The following is a 24,753-nucleotide window of genomic DNA, read 5'->3' as shown; positions in this document are numbered from 1 at the left end:
CTATACATTCATTGTTAAACATCGAACCCATTTAGTTGATCAAATGCTTAATGAACTGAATGTGTAAGTCGAAGCTTTTAATTACAGAACACAGGATAGAAACCTGCAAACTGTTAGGGGAAAAAGGAAGAAAAAAAAAAACTATGTAAAAGAAGTGATTCACAGCAGAGCTTCATTTTCATAAAACCATCTAAATGAAATTAATCTCCTTCAGTGATGTTTCAGATTTTAATTGGGTGTATAGGGATACATATACGGCTGTTTAATTCCAGGGATGGATGGCTGGGGAAGGGAAACAGCTTAAAGAACTGCACAATTTGTGCCTTGAGAACAATAAAGAATCTGAAAGACAGGTGATAAGGTAAAGGCATTCCCCAAAGAACTTTGAACTTAAATGCCTAAAGCAGTCAAGGGCAAGAACAGAACTTGAAGACATGCTTACTACACACAGGCAAAGCTGAAGAACTGACATCGACAGTTAAAGAGATCCAGGCACATTTATTTATTTATTTTTTTAAAAATCATTTGAACCCAAGTTAAAAAAAAAAAAAAAAAAATATGGTTTGTTACAGATTATTTTCTTTGTGAGCCACAAACAGCTTATTTTGTTGTTCAATACAAAAAGAGCGTCTGGCTCATTTACTCCAATGACCAGCATTCTCTGTAATGGCTTTACAATGTCATATGTGGTATCTTCTACTGAAAAATGTAGATTAAAAGACATGGTTTCATTATATATTTTCTCTGTGCTTTCTAACATGAATACCGACATGATCATTTATACTGTAGCTGTTGCTTTGTGTGTACCAACATAATCTCTTGTTTACAAAAGTGATGCATTGTTAAAAAATAAATTAAAAAAATCCCAATCCAGAAAAAAACCTGGATTAATAATTTTATATTAACTTTAAAATGCTAATTTCACAAAACTGTATTGTGTTGGTGTGACCAGGATGCCTTGCAGTGGTGACGTCAGACCAGAAACACGACTCAGGAAGTAGCGGGTGAAACTGAGGCATAGGGACGTTCAGTGTTTTATTAAATAATAATAATAGAAAATGAAAGATTTAAACAAAAAAACAGCACACCAAAACAGGACACAGCACTTGAGGCCAAAATAAACAGACAAACAAAACGAATTAACACTAAACGAAACAGTTTAGTTACAATGTTCTTGCTCTCGGACCTGTGCCAAGACAGATGCTTATGTGTAAGTAACTCTTTGTTTACAAACAGTATGCCAAGCATGATTAACATCTGTATTTAAAACTGCCTTCCATTCATGCCTTGTCTCCATTTCCACTGGAATTAATTTGAACAACTCAATCTCATCTTGGTCCATGGCTGTACTGGTACTGCCACAGTTTATAGCACAGTATAATTCAATCTGCTATAGGGCTTTTATAGGGGATATCATATGACACTGCTCTATCCCCCAAATTAATTCAAGGTACCCCCCAAATCAAAGAACATTACAGTGAAACAATAAATATCTGCAATAAGCCTAACCATACATCACAGTGTGTCACTTACACATGGAGGGCTTGCCATATCACTTCTAGACAGAAGCAATTTCTCTCACTGGCATTCCAAACTCATAGTCCCGAGAGCCCAATTTAAACCATGATGATAGAAACTAACTGGACAGTTTTAAAATCGCTTTCAAATTGTTTCCTATGGCAGACTGAAACCACTTTGAGAGCGTAAACCTACAAAATGCAATTATTTCACATTTTCCAGTAACAGAAATCCCGAGCACCATCAAGGTCGTCTACAACGACAGAAATACCCACGGCCAAAGCCATTTAGAGTTTACTAGAGGGATTACCTGCAAAGACATTGCAACATTACTAAAGCACAGACATAAAGCAGCAATTCACTGTCTACTGTTGGATAGACTCTGCTCTCTTCATTTCCCAAAAGACAGAACGCTAGATTAGTAAATGTAAAAAGTGTACCTCTATCATATTGCCTCCTTCCTTCAGGCGGAAATACTGCTTCTTGAATTCATAATATGCATTATACTGGTTCCAGGGCTGCAAGAACTCAAACCTAACAAAGTGGAGAAAAATAAAAAAGAAACTGCTTCAGGAATCTGTTAACTGACCCGTGTTTTAAAGCACAGTTGGTCCCGGGGGTGTTGTGTTTCTTGCTATAAACCAATATTAAGAGCAAGTTTCTGCCTTTCAGCCAGTTTGTAGTCCCACATTTTAAAACCTGCCCTAAAGTGTTTCCTTTTCTCTTTGGCATGTAGCTCATCATACCAGCCCAGTTTAGTTGTAATAGTGTCCTAGTTAAAGAACAGAGAACTGAATTACAATATTTCTGTTAAGAGCAAGCTTTTTTTATTAATTTTTTATTGCTCTACAAAAACTGGCAAACAGCTATTAATTATTATTATTATTATTATTGGACCCTAAATATATATTTACAATTCACATTGTGAAGTCCCCCCACTGCACCCCATTCAAACAATATAGAAAATAAGAAAAGATACAGCAAACAAAACAAGAACAGAGTTCTGGCAATACAATTTTTAAAGGAATGTGGGTTTAACTTAGACACATGGTACAATAAACTGCAGCGATATCCGGCACAGCCTTTATCCTCACCTTGCGTCGTTCTTGGCACGGACGCTGGTTTCAAATTTTAACCCATTCCTTGCAACATACTCAGCGAGCTTGTCAATGACAGGCTGGGTGTCTGGAGGAGGGGGAATAATAGCAGCCACTGGGGCTTGGGAACTAAAAAACAAAAAGAGAACAGAATTAAAACAGAGGATACTACATAACTTACAATTTTCCCTTCCCAGTCCGCTATCATGAAAAAGACGTAAAGCAGTGGTCTCTAGTCATTTTTTTCTCCGGAAAAAGCCGAGAAAACCTTTCAATGGCCGAGTAAGACTGATAGGAGCCAAACGAAACTGAAAAAAAAAAAAGGCGTACCCCATAGCCCAATCCACTACAGAGATAACATGGACATAACAAAGGAGGTCGCTGCTTCTGCATCCAGCGCTCAAAGAATATCACAGACAATTGTAGAGCTTTTTGAGATGTTATAGTAACATAATAATGACTTGGATCGCATTATTGAGGAGTTTGGTGATAAAACGAGTGACCAGGAGTGGACTTACCAGTATGCACATCTATAAAGAGGTATGTGAACAGTACAGCGAACAAGGGGTGGGGCTTGGCTGTAGATACAGTACTGAGTGTCCTTCGCGATTCAACGCCTTTTAAAACTGTTTAAACAGCGTGTGTAAAATAAACAGCGCATGTGAAAATAAACTGGACTTCACATGCTTGAAAAGCGCTGAATAAATGGACTGCAAAGAGTTAAGGTGATTTTGTTAGCTATTACTACTTTAACAAGCTGAGTGAGGCACCTTGTTGGCACAGTGGCTGCTTGAGTAGAAACCGTCCTGCTGGAGGCCTCAACTGCAGTCGCAGGAGGTGGGGGCGTGGTGCCCGGAGGGGGAGGGGCCACCACTCCTGAAGATGTTGGTAAAATTCCAGCTGGCAGAGAGTTGTAGTAGGCGTTGACGTCTATCCCGGGAGGAGGGGGGGCAAGGCAGTAGGTCCCATCAGGCAGCATGTAGTACCCATAATACATTGCAGCTACTGTTGCTAAAAAAAAAAAAAAAAAAAAAAAAAAAAAATGGTGTTGATTTCAACTAAATGTTATTTTTAAACCACTGCTCAACTAATATTGACTGAAGAAATAGTATCTTCTGTTAACAGGGGCTGTGCATTTCTCCTGTGCATTGTGTGTTATTATCCTGTGCATTGTATTATTAAAGCGAACAGATTTTTTTTAATAGTCTACCGCAACCTCCGAAAGCTTTTTTTTTTTTTTTTATTAACACAATAAAATTAACACAATCATAATTTACAATTGTAATGTGTAATCACAGGATTTAAAACAGGTTACAATTAGACCATTAATAAATCAATCAAAAAATGTGAAGTATTTCAATGTGAGAAAAAAAATATCCATAGTATTGTTCTATAATACTGGAAGCACTGTCGAACGGTTTTTGCCAACAAATTGTGGGCAAAATATATTTGCTGACTATGTGCCGGTAGTTGTGCTGATTTGCAAATAATCCTCTCCTGACACTATTAATCTGTACTCTTGATAGACACCCAACCCAATTTAGAAAGGTCAACCACAGCAACCTTTCAGAACCAATTAAAGATTGATTCATCAAATGTGATTAAACTTTTCAACTGTCAGTACAAATGTTTAACTCTATGCTGCTGCAGCGAGCAGAGAGACAAGTTATGCATGCTGCTGGAAAGTTTGAAAGAACAAAGTGAATTTTACACACAAGTATTTTTCCTGCAATGTTTGTTGTGCTACATTATATCAAACACTTGATAATAATATGGGTGACTAGAATAAACGCAGCATTGGTTTCTAAACACAGATGACTGTTAAATCGGGAAATGGTACAACATTGTTAACGTTCGCAAATAGACAGATTTAAGGACTCATCAAATAGCATCTTCTTACTGCCTTACACCAATCCCTGTCTTCTTTTTTTTAAATTTAGTCGTCACCAATTATTGTTTTTTATTATTTTCTCCCCAATTTAGTTGTGTCCGACCGATTATTTTTAGGCTTAGCCCCCCACTACCACCCCTGCGCTGACTCGGGAGCAGCGAAGACGAACACACGCTGTCCTGCGAAACGTGTGCCGTCAGCCGACCGCTTCTTTACATGCTGCAGACTAACAATGCGCCACCTCAGAGCTACAGAGTCGGAGGACAACGCAGCCCTGGGCAGCTTACAGGCAAGCCTGCAGGAGTCCAGCCAGACCACAGGGGTTGCTGGTGCGCGGTGAGCTGAAGACACCCTGGCCGAGCTAGCCCTCCTTCCCCCCGGGCGGCCAATTGAGCGCCACCCCCTAGGAACTCCCGGTCACGGTCGGCAATTCGAACTTGCGATCTCCAGGCTATAGGGCACAGCCGCGCGGAGCGCTTTTACTGGATGCGCCACTCGGTAGCCCACTGATCCCTGTCTTCACTCCAAATAATTTTATGATCTAAGACGAGTAATCGGTTTCAATTTTTCCATTAATTGGCTTAACAGCTTTTTAGTTTCTTTAGAAAAAGAGAAAGAATTTACCCACACATTTCTGTGCATTACTCCCTGGACATACTGTTATTACAAATGAGTAACATATTTCCAGGCCACTAGTCTGGAAACCTCTGAAGAAGTGGATTAACATTTTAACCAGATTGTTTAGACAGCGAAAGCTGTACTACTGCTGATCCTGCCAACTACTACAAGGGAAATTGATTTTCTTATTCAAGTCATGAACCTAAATACAATGTAATCTGAAATAATGATCTGGTACCCTCGGGAATGTATACTGCCTGTAACACAAAAGGGATTACCATACAATAGTGATTACCATTATATAAGAGTATACTAAAATCTAAATTTGGAATTGGAATTTATAGGTAAAAGCTTTAAGAAAAAATACAGGAAATAATAAGATGAAACAAAACACATCATATGCCATTTCAAAAGACTTAACTAGTGGTTTAGTTGAATTAGTATACATGAATTTTTGAAGAATCACTTAAAATACTGCTTTCTGTTAATTTATGCAGCCAGCAATAACCAATGAAACAATAGCATGAACAGGTAGCTATAATTACAAACTACATATACAGCATAGCAGTGCCACAATGAAATGCTAAAAGGTAGCGACTGCAGGATATGGAGAACATGTTCCACTCAAGAGAAAAGCCACAGTTCACACCTCAAGAATTCCTTATCTGCAGACATTTACATAGGACAGGGCAGCACATAACAAAATTGGACCACATTTACATTTTTTTGAGATGAACAGAATTAAAATGAAAATTCCAGCGATAGGCCCATTTGAATGTAACTTATCTTTACACTGGCAGACAACCACAGCTGTAACAGAATACCGCAAAATAGAAATACAAAAATAAAAACTGTGGATATGCTTTTTGTATTGCATTTACAACTCTGTTGTTTACACTGTACAGTGCTCAGAAGGGAGGAGCGTGCCTTTAAGAAGTCTGTTAATCAAAGCTGACTGAGCTGTTTGAAAAATATTTGCTATGACACAATATCCATGTCCTACAACATTTGTCAAATTGTTGCAGTGCAGGTGTAACAAACACAATGGGCAAATGCTGATCAAGACGGCACAGTTTGAAAGAAGTGTCTCACTGATCTCTTAATCCACAGAGTGAGGGAATTAATTTTAACAGAAATTCCAGATCCGGACAGAACAGAGGGCAGAAAACAGAAGCCAGGTCTATGGTACAAATCTCAGCCTAGATTAACCAGCCAGTTCCTATTTAGTATTTTAAAACTACATGACTTTCAAGTTCACAGCTAAGTGAAAGCAAACTACTTTGCTTAAATGTTATAATATTGATACTGAAGGATACCATTTTATTCAATATTGTATCCTATAGATCACACCAGCACTTACTTTAACTTCAGCTTTTACCAGGTCAACAGTCTTAACTAAAACACTGCTAGACAGAGTTTGCCTTCCAGCACATTCTACAGCAAAATATGATCAATCAGGTCTAAATAATGAATAAGCACATAGTTATGAGAATATGTTTAAGACTTACTGCACATCCTTAGGTTATGCTGTTCGGGTTTTCTCTTGCAACTGTTATAATTAACACATCAAATACAAACCATGAGCGAGTAACTTTCTCTGAAGATTATTTTTATATGTTAGTCCTCAACAAGTAGATACCTTACCTTCCAAGAACAAAAACAGTGAGCTCTTTATTACTCAACTATTCAGTCAGCAAGTCTTCCACAGAAATCAAAAAAATAATCTCCTTGCTTTAAGATAGATACTGGGCTCATATTTAACATCTTTGTTCATCAAGATGAGGTTTAAAAAAATATACCAATAAATACTTAAAAAATAAATAAATAAATAAATAAATAATAAAAATAAAAATTAATGTATCTCTCATATTCCAGAGTAATTTAAATCCTCACCTGCTGGACCCTAGCCTCCAATCATGCAAAACTTTCTGCAGAGCGACAGATTTTGAAATCAATCACAGTTCATAAAAGAACCGCACAGATGGAAAATCTAATTGATCCAGCTAGAGAGCAAAGCCTTTCACTAAAGGCCTGAAAGCTATTTCTGAGGTATTAAAAATCCACTAATTTCATAAATAGCAACAGGAGGTTTAAAAAGCTGTTAACTCAACCCAGGAAAGAGACCACATCAGACCAAAGGGGTGAAAAAACAGTAAAATACAGACAAGGCACTGCACCAGTCTTGGGTATTCAAACATTTGTTGTATGATATGTAGTGTTAAGGATACTGCAAATAATTGCAATTGGAATCCAAATTAATAAAAAATAAATAAATAAAAAAATAGAGCGCACTAAAAATGTGTTTTTCTCTGAGAAAAAAAACAACAACTTAAAAGCAGATAGTTTATAAAAAAATGCTTCATGGCAGCATGCTTCAACAAGCAGGCCAGTGAATGATCATATTCAGAGATGGTAACTCTGCTTAACTTACCACTTAAAAACAGAATGACTCAATATCATCATTTATTTTGATGACGGCGCTTCTGCTCTAGTGAGTAATAACTGCACCGTGCCTTTCTTTTACCATAGAAAGTATACTCACGGTCTGTAGGGTACTCTGCTTGTGCGGTTGTTGATGCTGCCACCGCCGCCGCTGCTAAACTGTCTTCTGCTTTCTTTGCTGCCGCATTGTTGTCTTGCTGGGCTTTCCGGACCAAGGCTGCCAAAGGGTGGTCTGGATCCATTACTTGCAATGGCTGGAATATTAATAAAATCTTTTTCTGTGAGGTTTCCCATACCAGTGCTTACTAACCCAAACTCTGCCCACAGGCATTAAAACCCAACAGCCTACATTCAAGCAACAGAAGTCTGTACACTAATTGGTTGCAGTACAAGTGTCCCTCCTCAACACCAACAAAAAAATAAAAGTATGTATTTTTAGTTTCAGGAATACAAATAATAATAATACCAGTTTGCAGAGAAAGAAATATAGTATTAAAACACAATTCTGTTCTACCATACTACACATAAACAATGCGCAACTGCAGAAGTGCTAAATCATGGTTAAAAAATGGCTTTGAATTCAAACCCTTTCCTTTAATCAGTAATTATGCCAAAAAAAAAAAAAAATGACTTACTGAAATCCGATACCCACTGGAATGTATTTTGCTTATAAGGGACATGCATGCAATTAGTAAACAATACATTGTGAACTCTTCAGACAGAAGAAAATGGGAGTCTCTACATAGTTATACAGTTAATATAAAACAAACAAAATACCTTCATAAGTTCTTCAAGTCTGTTGCACTTTTTAGAGGCAAAGAGACTGGGATGAAGGTAACATCCATCTTCATCATCGTCCGTGTCATCTGTTCCAGAACCTATAAATCAGAAAAGATAGAAATCAACAATACGAAAAAAACAAGAACTTTGTTTGATTGCAATGCACTCAATAACCTTTGTAAAAGAATGTGTCATATTAACCAAGTTTTATCTTACTATATAAAGTATCTAATGTGTTTAATAGGAATCCCCTTTAAAGCTAGATTTCACTTAGTTATGTCCTTTAAGACTAGATAGAACAGGAAAGGTTACATTTACAGAACAAGCCTACATGAAAAAGAAACTCTTAATTGCTTGGTGCACTGGATTATTAATGAGATTTTTCACTTAATAATTCTACCGAAAAATCATTTCACACTGATGGGTCCCTAGGGACCTGTATGAATTATGCACAGATTAAAATATTACAATTAGTAATCTGCAGGCTCTTTCTGTTGATGGAATCAGGACTTTCTTTTCCACGTGCAACACCATGTTAAGCTTGCAATTAAGATTTTGCACAATGAATCTGCAAGTCCTTTTGAAACAAACAAACAAACAAACAAACTGAGAGTGACAAATTCTGTTACTTTAAAATAAGATTGCCTCAAAAGGGAGCACTTTCTGAAATGGCTTATGAGCTGACTGCAGTGTTAATGCTGTATGTTCTTGCAGGCCTCTGAAAGGCTCTATCCTGCAAACACTTACTCTGGTTCTCGTCTGGTTTGGTCTCAGTCTGTGAGGTGTACCTGCCCTCCTTCATGGCCTTCAGGATGTGCTTGTAGTAAGGGTTCAGGTAGTGATCAAAGCGCAAGAAATCAAACTGGGAGTTTCGGGACTGCTTGGCTTTCAGCATGATTTCAAACTGAGCTCCTTGTTTGCTGACGAAACTGGCTGTGCGCTCAATGATTGCATGCATTTTAGTTGTTGCAGGCTAAATGGGGGGGAGGGGGAGAGGAGAAAGAAATAATTCAGAACTATATTTTTGCAAGGAGCACTTGAAAATGAGGCTTTATATCTGATGAGTATCCATGCATTACGATTAAATAAATTATATATACCGTACTGTGCAAAAGTTTTAGGCAGGTGTGAAAAAATGCTGCAAGTAAGAATGCTTTCAAAAATAGACATGTTAACAGTTTATATTTATCAATTAACAAAATGTAAAGTGAGTGAACAGAAGAAAAATCTACATCAAATCAATATTTGATGTGACCACCCTTTGCCTTCAAAACAGCATCAATTCTTCTAGGTACACTTGCACACAGTTTTTGAAGGAACTCGGCAGGTAGGTTGGCCCAAACATCTTGGAGAACTAACCACAGTTCTTCTGTGGATTTAGGCAGCCTCTGTTGCTTCTCTCTCTTCATGTAATCCCAGACAGACTCAATGATGTTGAGATCAGGACTCTGTGGGGGCCATACCATCACTTCCAGGACTCCTTGTTCTTCTTTGCGCTGAAGATAGTTCTTAATGACTTTCGCTGTATGTTTGGGGTTGTTGTCATGCTGCAGAATAAATTTGGGGCCAATCAGATGCCTCCCTGATGGTATTGCATGATGGATAAGTATCTGCCTGTACTTCTCAGCATTGAGGAGACCATTAATTCTGACCAAATCCCCAACTCCATTTGCAGAAATGCAGGCCCAAACTTGCAAGGAACCTCCACCATGCTTCACTGTTGCCTGCAGACACTCATTTGTGTACCGCTCTCCAGCCCTTCGGTGAACAAACTGCCTTCTGCTACAGCCAAATACTTCAAATTTTGACTCATCAGTCCAGAGCACCTGCTGCCATTTTTCTGCACCCCAGTTCCTGTGTTTTCGTGCATAGTTGAGTAGCTTGGCCTTGTTTCCACGTCGGAGGTATGGCTTTTTGGCCGCAAGTCTTCCATGAAGGCCACTTCTGACCAGACTGTCTCCGGACAGTAGATGGGTGTACCAGGGTCCCACTGTTTTCTGCCAATTCTGAGCTGATGGCATTGCTGGACATCTTCCGATTGCGAAGGGAAGTAAGCTTGATGTGTCTTTCATCTGTTGCAGTAAGTTTCCTTAGCCGACCACTGCGTCTATGGTCCTCAACGTTGCCTGTTTCTTTGTGCTTCTTCAAAAGAGCTCGGACAGCACATCTGGAAACCCCCGTCTGCCTTGAAATTTCTGCCTGGGAGAGACCTTGCTGATGCAGTATAACTACCTTGTGTCTTGTTGCTGTGCTCAGTCTTGCCATGGTGTATGACTTTTGACAGTAAACTGTCTTCAACACCTCACCTTGTTAACTGAGTTTGGCTGTTCCTCACCCAGTTTTATTCCTCCTACACAGCTGTTTCTGTTTCAGTTAATGATTGTGTTTCAACCTACATATTGAATTGATGATCATTAGCACCTGATTGGTATAATTTTTTAATCATACACCTGACTATATGCCTACAAAATTCCTGACTTTGTGCAAGTGTACCTAGAAGAATTGATGCTGTTTTGAAGGCAAAGGGTGGTCACACCAAATATGGATTTGATTTAGATTTTTCTTCTGTTCACTCACTTTGCATTTAGTTAATTGATAAATATAAACTATTAACATGTCTATTTTTGAAAGCATTCTTACTTTACAGCATTTTTTCACATCTGCCTAAAACTTCTGCACAGTACTAATATATATATATATATATATATATATATATATATATATATATATATATATATATATATATATATATATATATATAAACACAACATGGGTACAAGACACTTGCAGGTCCAAAACTGTAGATTTCTAACAAACAAACAACTGAAAAAAAACCCTAACTTTTTGAGCAACAGTGGCTTTGAAAAGAAGAAAAAAAGGCACTATGGTTTAAAACATTAAATGTCTTGGCAGCTTATGAATGGCAAACTACAGTCATACTTCCCAATTCACGTTCTTAAAATGCACGTACTATAAATTAGCTTCACTTCAAACAAATCAGGCAACTTGTGCATCTCTTTACTATTTCCTTGAAACTTTAATAAGTACATTCTTGTATCCCAAGCAGGTACCGCTCAGCAGGGCGTTGCGTACACTACACACTCCAATTTGGATTTCTCAGAACCGGCATTTTCACATACAGTACAGTACAAATGCAGAGAAGCTCAATAACTCAAATGGCAAAAACTCTAATTCTTGCAAACAGCAAGTCTGTGTTAAATAGGGCATGACTTTTTAAACAGCACTGAACCTTGAAAGTAATTGTGGTTGTATGCCGACAGTTACATGGGTTCTTATCAATAAGTTACCTACTGTATACCAGCAATTAATAGGATAAATAGCTTTATTTTGTCTATTACATTCATTATGGTAGATGTACAGGCTGCCTATTGCCTCCTTTGCAGGTCTTTTAGTCTCGTGATTTTCTTTTTGTATATGCCTTATAAAATTTGTGCATTAATAATTCAAAGCACATGTTCAAAGAATCAAGCCTGCTTTACTAACTGGATGTTTCAAGAGCAACAATTCAAGGATTCTGCAGAAACTATCAAAATCCCATTACAACAACTGCAGATAGTATCAACCATTCAGGCTTAAAGTTTCTTAGGACTGATCATTCAGGGCGTGCTTAGGATAAACCTTTTGGATCTGACAGGGCTAACTGCTTAGTATATGAAACAGACATCAAAAAAGGGATCTTAAAATATAAAATGTAACAAAAAGCTTTACATTAGATCACATTATCTATCATTAACCCTTTGCAGTCCTATGTCGGACCAGGTCCGATATTACAATTTTCCCTTTCCAGTCCAATGTTGGACCCTGTCCGATATCATCAAAAAGACGTAGAGCACAGGTCTCTCCGGAAAAAGCAGAGAAAACCTTTCAATGGCCAAACAAAACCGAAAAAAGGGCATCTCTCATAGCCCCATCCGCTACAGAAATAACATGGACATAACACAGAAGGTAGCTGCTTCTGCATCCAGCGCAGAAAGAATTTCACAGACATTTGCACAGCTTTTTGGAGATGTTATAGTAATAAAACAATGACTTGGATCACATTATTGAGGAGTGTGGTAATAAAACAAGTAATCAGGAGAGGATTTACCAGTATGCAAGTCTGTAAAAAGGTATGTGAAAAATACAGCGAACAAGGGGTGGGGCTTGGCTGTAGATACAGTACTGAGTGTCCTTTTGCGATTCAATGCCTTTTAAACCTGCATTAATCTGAAAAAAAAAAAATTTAAACCGCGTGTGTAAAATAAACAGCGCGTGTGAAAATAAATTGGACTAACGTGCTGACAAGCACTGAATAAATGGACTGCAAAGGGTTAATCCAGAACTAAGGCAGCAGTTAATCTGTAATATCCTAGCAGTTTAACCTTTGGAATGTGTAAACCTCCAGTGAAAACTAAATCATTTTTATAATTAAAAGGGGATTTGACATTTTGCAAGTGGAATTGTTTCAGTAGTGTGAAAAGGATGTAAAATACTTAGGAAGCCCCACTGTATCATAGCAAAATGTCTTCATTAAAAGTATTCAGGATTAAATACAGTGCTGTTCTGTAATGTATTTTTTACTTGCAACGTTGCTGGGCAGACATACTCAGAATAGAAAACTCCTTGGTTATAACCAAGTCACATACGGTAAAACAGCAGCAGCCAAGTTGAACTGCTGTCAGAAGAAGCTGATGCATGCAAGTACAGATCTCAGTAACCAAGTGCTACATATGGCTCCGAAAATTCTACATAGTGTAGCTTTAAGGAAAGGACATACATATCCCTTAAAAGAAAATTTGGCGTCAAGTTAAGACAATTGTCCTATATTGTATTGGAATCAATTTAAAAAAAAAAATGTTTAACTACAGTGGGTAACATAACAACAAAGTTATATAAACCCAACTATAAGTCGAACAGCAAATCAACAATTTAAGGCTTGCCTTAAAATGAAGGCACTAAAAGGAAATGCCACAGAATGCCAAATCAACACTTACCGTAAAAACTTGTGTATAAGCCACACCGTTGTATAAGTCGTCGCTCCCCCCCCACCCCCCCCCGCTTTTCAGACAATTTCAGGAAAAAGCCTATAGGTCACCCAAGTGTACAAGTTGCTCCCCCCTTTTTAGGACGACCTAAAAATACCTAGAAATAGACTTACAAAAGTTTTTACAGTAATAATAAAAATAAAAAAAGAAGTTAATGTACTTACCAGCTCCACATCAGGGGCTACACAGAGTCCAGGGGGAGCAATGAACGGCTCTTCACTCTCTTCTGGTTCCTGTTCTGCTGTGCAAATAAAACAGGAGCCAATTAAACCCTTCAACATGCCAAGTATTACCTAAGCTTATTAAAAACTCAACACCTATAATGTGTTCATATATATTACTAAAGGCATAAAAGTTACAGTACTGTGCTATTTTGGACTTATTAAACATTAATTTAAATGCTTTAAAAAGAAAACAACTTTGATTTACAAACTTTTGGCACTGGGGGGGTGGGGGGTTAAAAGCATTCTGTTTACAGATTTGGGATAAAAATGTCTGTGCAGGTCGTTTGGAAAATTAAACTGCACGCTGCGTTCACGAGGGGTGCAGAGAGCATTTAATAAAACTAGAACACTCATCCTAGCTGCAAGTTCATCCTTAAACCAAAGGTTAATGGAAGACATTTTTAGGGTTGATTAAATAATATGGAACTGACATTCAAAAACTGAACAGTCATTGTCACGACAAAAAATTCAAGCTTAATTACATTTTCTTATTAATCACTTTGTCAGTGGCGAAACAGTACCCGTTTTAATTCTGAATTTAGAAACGGAGGCAAGCCTGTATATGTAAGTGTTCATAATCCGATACCTAATGCATTACAATAAATTCAGCATATTAAAGTGATATTTTAAGAAGTATAATTATTTATAGTGCCTTGCAAAAATATTCAGACCCTTCCTATGGTGTCCCATTTCGTGAAATTACAAAATGATGCATACACATTTTTTTAAACTTAATATTTTATTCAAAACTTGAATGATCGAGCTGAAGACATCTAAGGGTAAGATAAGTTACAGTAAATGTCAGCAAAAACTAAAGAGAAAAAACTGAAATTTGTTGACTGCATAAGTATTCAGACCCGTCAACTCAATATTTGGTGGAAGCACCTCTGGCAGCAATGACAGCCGCAAGTCTTTTTGGGTAAGTCTCTACCAACTTTGCACACCAGCTTGGTGCAATTTGTGCCCATTCTTCTTGGCAGATTTGCTCAAGCTCTCAAGCTGCTTGGGGATCGCTTATGGTCAGCAGTTTTCAAGTCTTTCCACAGATTTTTGACTGAGCCACTCAAGGACATTCACTTTCTTATTCTTAAGCCACTCCAGTGTAGCTTTGGCCTTGTGCTTTGGAGCATTGTCCTGCTGAAAAGTGAATTTTCGTATACCTTGATCCATCCATTTTCCTTCAATCCTAACAAGCTTTCCAGTCCCCGCTGAGAAGAAGCATCCCCATAGCATGATGCTGCCACCACGATGCTTCACTGTAGGGATGGTGTTGATTGGGAGATGTGCTGTGTTGGGTCTGCGCAAAACACACTGCCTGGCATTTAGACCAAATAGTTCCAATTTGGTCTCATCTGACCACAACACCTTTTACCACATTTTTGCAGGATCACTCAGGTGCTTTGTTGCAAACTCCATGCGGTCTTTGAGATGGTTTATTTTTAGTAATGGCTTCCTTCTTGCCACCCTGCCATACAGGCTACTTTTGTGAAGTGTTCTGGATGTTGTTGACTGATGCACATTTTCTCCCATCGCAGCCATTGAACTCTGTAGCTCTTTCAAAGTTGTCGTTGGACTCACAGTGGCATCCCTCACCAGTTTCCTCCTTGCCCGGCTGCTCAGTTTGGAGGGAGAGCCTGATCTAGGCAGCGTCTGGGTGGTACAATGCACCTTCCATTTCTTGATGATTGAGTAGACTGTGCTCACAGGGATATTCAGAGACTTTGATATTTTTTTGTACCCTTCTCCCGATCTGTGCTTTTCAATTACTTTATCCCTGACTTGATTTGAAAGCTCCTTGGTCTTCATGGTTGAGTCTTTACTTGAAATTCACTACCTGACCAAGGAACCTCACAGAGACGTGTGTTCTTATTCTGAAATCATGAGAACCACTAACATTGAACAAAAGACAGAAGCCATTCAACTAATTGTGTGGCTCGTTAAGGTCATTTTGAGAACCTGAATTAATTTAGGTTTGTCACAGTAAAGGGTTTGAATACTTATGCAATCATGACTTTTCCATTTTTATTTCATATTATCCATTTACTTCTTTTTGTTTTTTCTTTGAATGTGTGGAGTAGGTTGTGTATATAGCACATATTAATTCCTACTTTAAAGTGTCATGACTACAAGCTTTAAAGCAACAAAATGTGAAAACTGTGAGAGAGTCTGAATACTTTTGCAAGGCACTGTATATTGTGAGCAGGGAGAAGGTAAATTCCTCCCTGCTGAAGAAAATACCTGACTGAGTGTGGCTGGGTTACTCACACCGACGACCCAATATATATATATCTATATATCACCGCATATATATATATATATATATATGCAGTTTCGTAATACGTTGGGGACGGTACTTTTGTTGATTGAAAATCACAGTAAAGTGACATTTCACGTGTCCAACAGGTCAGTTGTAAAATCACGTTTCGGTTACAAAGCCAATGATGGATAGCCCCTACTTTTAAGTGATGGCACATATGTCTCAAAAAATGTCAATTCATACAGAGTTTATACAATTAAGTATGGCTTCATATGTGTATACAATTAAATGTGCAGATAGCAATATATATATATCATATATATATATATATATATATATATATATATATATATGTGTGTTGTGTATATCGGATATATAATCTATACAATCACATACACACACACAGCAGAATGTGATTACTAGTTATCACATTTATGCTAATCTATAAAAAAGTAATTCATTGTAATTAGGAATTAATCTGTTCCTTTTCAAGAGCATCAATTTAAGATTGCAATATTCTTATTAAAATTGGCACAGTTCAATAATCCATTATAAAGAATCACATTGAAATAAAAATGTATTATGGGATTACAAATAGAAAGTGCAAAAGCTCACATAAGATAGTACTGTCTATGGAATGCTAGAGGCAGGGTGGAAATGTAGATTTTCGCATACAGAAAGAGAGGGCAAGTTTAATTAAGCCGAACTGTACTACTTATCAGTAGTCGACATTCATTATTCTGTTCAAATGCATGACGACTTTTTTGTTTGAGAAACAGTCCATTAGAACAGTGGGTTTCTAAATTGTCAATTTTAATTATCATATGTTCATTCTAGAACCCATCCTCAGTACTTTTGAGATCTGTCAGAACTCTGTAATGCTCCTTCTGAAAAACTGCTATCGTTTATTGGAAATCACTAAATTTAACAATGAGACAGGTGTGCATTCATCACACCACAACATACTTGCAGAAGGGTAATTACTTGAATAAGTTAAAAAAAAATAAAAAATGCCTCCTGTTTTGCAGTCCCAATATTAGCTGAGCTACTGCAAAGGGAGGTTACACTGGCTCTGTAATATAAGCTTTGTGGGGAGGACGACCAGTTATGTAATTGTTATCGTACCCAGTTAAGCATTTTTACACAGCAAAACAGTTGTACTTCGTGGCTTCTTTGTATAGGTTCATTAAGCACACAAACAGTAAGGAGAGCAAGACTTTATTGTGTGTAAAAAAAAAAAAAAACTTTTACTCCAGCTAGTTCATCAACAAGCAATCCCCACTGCACTCACAACAACAGCAGAAAATGATTCGCTTAAATAGAATATTAGATGGTGCATTCAATCTGTGCACTAGTACAAATTCAAGTGGCATGCATTGAATAGGAAGAAAACAAGCAAGTGTAACACAGGCGGTTTGCTGTTCCCTTCTCAAACACACACACACACACTCCTTTGATATTGAAAGCGACTCTGGGTTTGGAGTTTTCTCTAGTATGAAGGAAAACAATAGTATACCATAAAGCTTATTGTAAATAACTCTGCCACTGTGGCTGGTGGATTCACTTACCAGCCTCCTTGGCTAACTCCTCCTCCTCTGTGGGCTGTGAGGGGTCGTAGTAATCAGCACTATATTGAAACCCCACTGCATTATAGGTGCCCTCGTCAGCCAAGGCCTCACTCAGGCGCTTATATTCTTCCTCTTGAAATTAGAAAGGAGTAACACAATTAGAAAATGATACACAGAACAACGACTAGACAATAATAAAATACACATTTAGTAACACAGTTTGCGTAATGCAAAAAATATTTTTAAATGAGCATCACAAATGTATTACGCATAATCTGCGATTCCTAGTCACAAACTTCCAACGATGCAGAGTTCACTGGTGAATGACCGAAGCATTTGCGATTCACAGCTGTGCTGATCCCATCATGATTCAAAAAGCTTCAGGTAGCCTTTCAAATATTTACCTGTCTGTCTGTGGCATTATCTAACCAAGCCATTTTTCTGTCCAGAAAGGTTTAAACAAACCTACTGTTGTCCTGAGGCGTTTTGTTCAATGTTCCCAGAAGCAGTTTGTAAGAAAAGTATAGCATTTTTTTCAGCTGGTTGTTGTGTTACTGAATATAGTTAGCCAGCATGTGCATATACTTGCACAAATTTAATCGTATGTCACTAATGATGTAATAATCAATAAAATAAATGATCATAATCATGTAAATAAGTCACTGTAAAGAAGAGGATTGTAGATGGACAAATGGAAACTTGTGCATGTTATAAGATTTGTCAAATCCCATCAAGGACAGGGGTGTTTAAATTTTATTTAATCTTTTTAACCCCAGAGTAACTAGCTTAAAAAAGCCAAATGCCACTTATCAACTGATGCATGCTCTTGTGTATTGCAATATTGTTTATCGTTATTACAAGTGCAGTCCCATTTGCTCTGTAAAGCCCAAGGAGGACTTTGTTTTGCATTAAAAAAAAATACAAAAATCCTGGTGTCCAGTGAGAATTGCAAGGTCTCCTTTTCCTTTCCGAATGGCTACTGTTAAACAGATCACAAACAAGTGAGTACATGAGCAACTGGTGGGTCAAAAACAACACACTTTGTATGCAGGCAAGTACAGTTCTCAGACAAAGAAAAACGTGTGCTGTAAAGAAAGTTTCCTCTGGTTGTAGTACCTTGTCGTGCCTCTTCCTCAAGCAAGTCCGTATGTAAGGCTAAATACCTCTCCTCGTCACACAGGGCCTCGATTCTGGCCTCCTCCTCTGAGAGATGGTAGTCGCGATTCCATGATTCTGCATCATACTCAGAGAGGTCATGTAAATGCCCGCGGCCATCGTACCTGGAAAACGAACATTAGGGTTAACTTAGTGAATCATACTGCTTTTAGAACACCGCATACTTACCCTTAAGGGGACCTTAAAAGTAAAGAATAATGGAAGTACTACTGCAATTCAATTTATTTATTTTATTTTTTTTTGTTTTACAGCAAAATACAGCACACATTAATACGGTACAATTTCTACGAAGCGCAGGACAGAAACCTAACTTAAAAAACTAAATATATTTTTTTTAATGAATAAAAGGAATTACTTCTGGAAGAGAAATGCATAATACAACTGAATTATACTCAAACTGTGCTAAACAGAAACCCTGCATGGGGGGACTCACACGGCTTACCTTACACGGTTCAATCAACCATTCCTGTTTTTTTCCATTCTGTTTAACTTGGGGCAAAGTATTTTCTTTCCTCTACAAATGAAAAAAATGTACATCCACACAAACCCGAGCACATAAATACCTATCCGTTAGAACGAAACGGACGAAATTTCCCTGCGTTCACTCCGCTATCCCACCTCTCAGTCCAGAGTTCTTCGGCAAAAGAAAGGTGCAGGTACTGTTGAGCCAATCAGGGCTAGGCTCGACCCCTAGCCACTTCGCTGAGGAAATAAGGTCTGGATTACGTAATAGAGAGACACACACATACACATTGGAAACAAGTACTGCTACATGCAGATTAAGAAGGTTCACTATCATTAGTGGCAAACAGATCTAGGGCCAGTCTAAAGTTTTTTTTTTTTTTTTTTTTAATGAAGCTGGAGTACATGGCTATGAAGACTACATATGAATATATTTATGGGGGTGGGGGGTGATACTTCTGGACAACATTCCTCAATTGTTACCAATTTTAGATGCCTTTATCTTGTTACTGTATGGTCTCATCCAAACAACATTCACTGTTAAAATGATATTGGGTGTTCCACCATTAAATCATTAAGGCAACTTTTGTGCAATATTAAAGCTTTTGCAGACTGCTTCAAAGAAAACATTTACATGCAATAATGGTAACTACAACATGTCACCTTAAATTCTCATCTAAATATTTTATTTAGAATGCAGTCCTATGCCATGACTTTTATAAAGGAGTCCTGGTTGCCACTATATGTTAAAGAAGCCTTGTGGAAACACTGAAGGCTGGTAGGGCAGGCTAATGAAATCAAAATGAACCTCCTTAATTTACTGTTTTCACTTACAGAACTGAAATTTGCTCTGGTCTCATTTCAACACCAGACAACTTTGCCAGATTATGTGCACAATAGGCCTGTATTCTAACATGGCAACAAAAATAGGTAAGTGCCTTCAGGTCAGTAGCTATGAAAACATTAAAATATATACTAGGTTACAATGCAGGGGAAATATCCTGAGCAACCACTTCTAGTGTTAAATGTACCAGAGCAGATTCTTTGTAAGATGCAGCGTCCTTTTCCCAGTAGTGGTCAGAAATCGAATTCTGGAAAGGCAAAGGGGTGTTCTAATTTAGAACTGTAATACAATTGTGTGTTTTATACTCCTAGTCATTTACAAAAGTAATAATTTACTGTTTCAAAATACTACATTGATTTCATACATTTGCTGGATCCAATTCCATCATCTAATTTAACACACAGGTAGGCAAACACCCAATTGTGAAAAAGTGACTTATGTAAATTACTGACACTACGGTACGTTCTGTACAGTACCAAGCCACGAAAAAGAGAACGCAGCATCTTAATGTTAGTACAGTTTTGCTTTTCCAATATTTTATGCATTGCGTCTTCAGCTTTATCGAAAATGTACGCGAAAGCCAGGTAATCTGTTGTCCGCTGTTGTATCAAGGATTGATTTCTTAAAGGGGAAAGAGAAAAAACAACATATCCCAGCTGTCCTTTTGGAAGGCATTACATTAGTTGATTAGGTATAGTTTTCCCTTTCGTTTATTAAACCGACCTATCAATCATGATGCTCTTGTCCCCCATCCATGGGATAAGGTGCTTGCCCTGTTCGTGGTAGAGAGCCCTCTCATCGTCCCGGAACACCTTACACTCATAGCCGAACACCAGCAGCTCGGCAAATTTACCAACGCTTTCATTTGTCTTCTTACTATTCACAGCCTTTTGATCCTTCTTACTCACGCCGCGACGATACATTCCTGCAGCGTCAACTGTAAATTCTCAATACGAGTTATACACCCTCTGTTTAAAGTTTGTTATTCTAGTAATAAGTACTAGAGGTGTAAATACTCCACAACACATTAAAAACATCACATTCACACATACCAGTCAACATGGCGGATTAGGTAGATTCAGTGCTAATGTCACCACAGCATATTCGTTAAAAAATCGCTTTGATTATTTTATTTTAAGAATATATATAAAAATAATAATATTAATAGTTTTTACATGTTATTATATTTATAGTTTTACTAGTGTATAGTATTTGTGCTATATCTTTATAGTTTATCTCCCAAACAGTAAATTTGCTCAACTGAATGTGCTTTGCCAAATCGTGAATTATTTCTCTGGTTGCAGGTAGATGACAGGGTGAACAATGAACATTCAAAGTACTCGTAATCTTTGTAACATTAAGAGCTTTGTACATGTAACTAAACTTATATTTATAATATCTGGTACATTCAAATAAAATAATTATCGTCTTTTCGGTAAAATTAATTTTAATTTAAAGAGCTTTATATATATATAATATATATATAATATATATATATATATACATAATATATATATATATAATAGATATATATATGAGAGACAATTTTCTTTTAGAAAATGCCATTTGAAAATATTTTAATACTCAATCCGTCGAGCCAGTAATTCCGGAGGCAGGCTAAGGTAATTTGATCCGTGGTTAATAACTTCTGGAAGGAGCTTATTGGTCCCGTGTTCGATATTTGTACTTTTTTTTTGTTATGTCTTGTGTAAAACATCCAAAGTAAGCCACTTCCTTTTTTATTTTGTTTTTGTGCATACAATTAATACAATATAACAAGAACTATAACTGTCAGACCACACACCATCATTGCATTATTGAGTCTTACCAGTCATACACTTCAATTTGCTGTGATGTAGGTCTCACGTGTGTAGTTTTGAAAGAAACACATTTTATAGTAAACGTGTATTCTTATTGACCAGCTTTCCAGAGTGAAAACCTGGGACTATTTTTTTTTTTTTTCAATTAATTGATACCGTAGCAACCCAGAAGTAGTTAAAGTAAATAACACAATCAGAATTTCAGTTAAACATCAGGATTGTTTATTGCAGATCATAACAATTCATTGTTTTCTCTCTGTTGTCATCTGACCAAAGCTTTTTCCAAAGAGAGGTGCTGACTATAAGGCACTTTATATATTAACGTCTCTTTTAGACTTGACCACTAATAATTATATGCATCATTCCTTTTACATTTTGTTTAGTAAACTTTTTATTATTATTTATTGACACAACATAAGAAACAAACACAACATGTTGTGTCGTCAGCAAGTGTTGCAACAATTATTATTGTTTATGTAGCAGATGTCTTTATCCAAGGCAATTTACAGAGACTAGGGTGTGTGGACTATGCATCAGCTGCAGAGTCACTTACAACAATGGCTCACCTGAAAGACAACTTGCTGATAAGTGACTTCCTTAAGGTCACCCAGTGAGTCAGTGATTGAACCAGGATTTGAACCCTGGCTCTCCTAGTTACAAGCCCCTTTCTTTAACCACCAGACCACACAGCCTTCTGACTGTCAATTGAAAAACACAGCTGTATCATATATAAAGGGCAATCAATCCAATAGTTCATTAATTGAATAATAGCCATAGACATTGATTAAAGTTACAGATGACCATTTTCACCTATCGTAGCATTTATTAGTTGAAGATGGTTTTAGAATCAAGTGTTAATCCATACATTGCGTAATTATGCAATATTTAAATAAAACACTTTAAAATACAGACCTATATTATGCTATACGTTACAGATCATATTACATAGTTAACTTAAACAGTTATTGAATACTAAAGATTGGAAGACCTTGGAATGTGATTCCCAACCCTGGCCTGGACACCTGGAGATTTAAATTGGCATATAAAGATTAATCATCCAATTTTTAAAACATTTTCCATTTTTAGAGCTATGGATTGAGATCTAATGTTTCATTAAGCCCATGTGGTTCCATAGATTTAAGCATAAATCCAGAATGACTCTCTCCTCATTAGCAGATTAATTGTATTACCTCCTCTCTCAGAGACTGAGACTTTTTCGAGTCCTATAAATTTAAGACAAAATGTAAGAGGAATCTGATGCATATAATTGTTAGCAGTCAAGTCTAAAATAAGAAGAGATTTGGGAGTGTGCGTCCAACCTCGTCTCTATGAGCATCATCAAGCAGGGTATACATGGTTTACATGCCATTGCTGTTAACTACTTACTAACTCTGCAGAGACATTCATATATATTTTTACCTGATTCGAAGGTCATACACTTAAACATAATTTTCAATTTGTTGTAGGTTTTGATAAAACAGCTGGTTTAAATTAACACCCTTTACTCTTTGTGAACTTTTAGGAAAACAAACTGCAAGAGGTTTAATACACAATGAGAAAGTTACCTTACTGAAGCTCAGTGGAGGAGTGTCATACATTATATAAGCATCAATACCGTACTTGCAAACAAATCCAAATTTTGCAGCCTCTCCCCAGTTTAGCTCAGAGTACATACTAGTTACAACAAGATAAGTGCTTTGTCAGGACTTCCACTCTGTCAGAAAATGTCTTCACTTGTGTAGTTTGGTTAGGTTGGTTAGGTTTGGTTAGTAATAAATACTCTGTTACACATACAGCAATGCTGGCTTTCCAGTTAGAGTCAAGGAATTGTTACTGAGCCTAGTCCCAGGTGTGACTGAGTCTGGGAGTTTCAATTTGTTGGCAGTGCTGGCACGTTTCAGCTGTTCATCTGTATACAGCAGCATGAGAAGAGTGTACTTTCTTTGACAAGAGAGTTTCATACTTGGAGCTGTGACCTACTCTGCTACAAAATGCACTTTCTTTAAAACGGTCGGGACTGTACCTAAAACAAGAATTGCAGTGACTCACTATCTGGTGACGATTGCAATTCATCTTGCTTAATGTAAATACTCATCCGATATGTTTATGCCAAAGCATTTATCATGCAAGCTGATATACTTGCCCTATCATGTTATATGTTGTTCAATATTGTTAAAGAGTAACAAGACCCGAACTCACTTCCTGTGATTTATTTTGCTCCATTTTTACTGAAAGGAAAACAGTGTACTTCACCTTATACACAAGCAATAAACAATGTACCTGACCCTGCAACCAAGTTGTTTTTTTATAAACGAAGACAAAAGGGAATCCAAATGTTGTTTTTTTTTTGGTAAACTATTCTCAATTAACAGTTTTCAAGCCCCACTTCCACATACAGTAGACCTAGCCCTGCATTGGGAAGGCTGATCAAAATATTGGAAAGGCACAAGCACGTACAGACTATGAATGCAAGTCTGAACAGCACCAGTACAGCTATACGGCAAATGGACAGGTGACCAGCACCTGTCTGTCATGTAGATTTATGCAGTTGTCATATATTGTTAGTACTGGTCATCATTTTCATCCCAAATCTGACCCTGCCAAGTACGCACACAAATGCATAATGAAATCTAATGAAGACGAAACAGAGCAGCTGGAAATAGTATTATGTGTTAATTGCATCTCTAATCCACCTGCCCTTCTTTGTCATGCTACTAGAGGTATGCTCACTGTGATCCAGATTCAAGTCAAGACATTGACGGCAGTCATCGTTAATCACATTTTGATGAAATACTTGTACTGTTGCAGTTTAGTTATTATTGGTACAGGTGTTGATACATGTCTTGAGTCAATTCCTTCACAAGCTGTATAGTTTTGTGAAGATGAGGAAGTGTTAAGGAGATAATTAAACTCAAAAAAAGAAAATAGGAGCCTGCAGTTGCCTTCAGGATAGAGAATGATACAATAGCTAATAGCTGTTTTACAGAAAAAGAAAGATGGGAGTACACTTT

The 24,753-nt window shown here is 37.3% G+C and overlaps 1 protein-coding gene across 4 annotated transcripts in view; it reads right to left on the bottom strand.

The window, feature by feature from the left end:
* LOC121296901 (splicing factor, suppressor of white-apricot homolog) overlaps window positions 1–20,983 on the bottom strand; it is a 45,436-nt gene extending 24,453 nt beyond the window's left edge. For 2 of the 4 annotated variants that reach the window (XM_041222808.1, XM_041222809.1), the window contains exons 1-10: window positions 20,646–20,983; window positions 18,557–18,720; window positions 17,441–17,572; window positions 13,556–13,632; window positions 9,094–9,319; window positions 8,344–8,444; window positions 7,667–7,820; window positions 3,386–3,626; window positions 2,613–2,744; window positions 1,959–2,052 (exon numbers count right to left, since the gene is read on the bottom strand). In XM_041222808.1, coding sequence (XP_041078742.1) covers window positions 1,959–2,052; window positions 2,613–2,744; window positions 3,386–3,626; window positions 7,667–7,820; window positions 8,344–8,444; window positions 9,094–9,319; window positions 13,556–13,632; window positions 17,441–17,572; window positions 18,557–18,720; window positions 20,646–20,845 — 1,521 coding nt within the window. In that variant the 5' untranslated portion in view covers window positions 20,846–20,983. The remainder of the gene's footprint in view (window positions 1–1,958; window positions 2,053–2,612; window positions 2,745–3,385; window positions 3,627–7,666; window positions 7,821–8,343; window positions 8,445–9,093; window positions 9,320–13,555; window positions 13,633–17,440; window positions 17,573–18,556; window positions 18,721–20,645) is intronic. The other 2 variants (XM_041222811.1, XM_041222810.1) reach the window with 2 other exon arrangements.
* Window positions 20,984–24,753: the final 3,770 nt, after the last annotated feature.

The sequence above is a fragment of the Polyodon spathula genome, chromosome 22 (genome assembly GCF_017654505.1).
Source record: "Polyodon spathula isolate WHYD16114869_AA chromosome 22, ASM1765450v1, whole genome shotgun sequence".
NCBI classification, from domain to species: Eukaryota; Metazoa; Chordata; class Actinopteri; order Acipenseriformes; family Polyodontidae; genus Polyodon; species Polyodon spathula.
The sequence above is the reverse complement of the archived record's forward strand: the minus strand, read 5'-3'. Positions and strand labels throughout refer to the sequence as shown.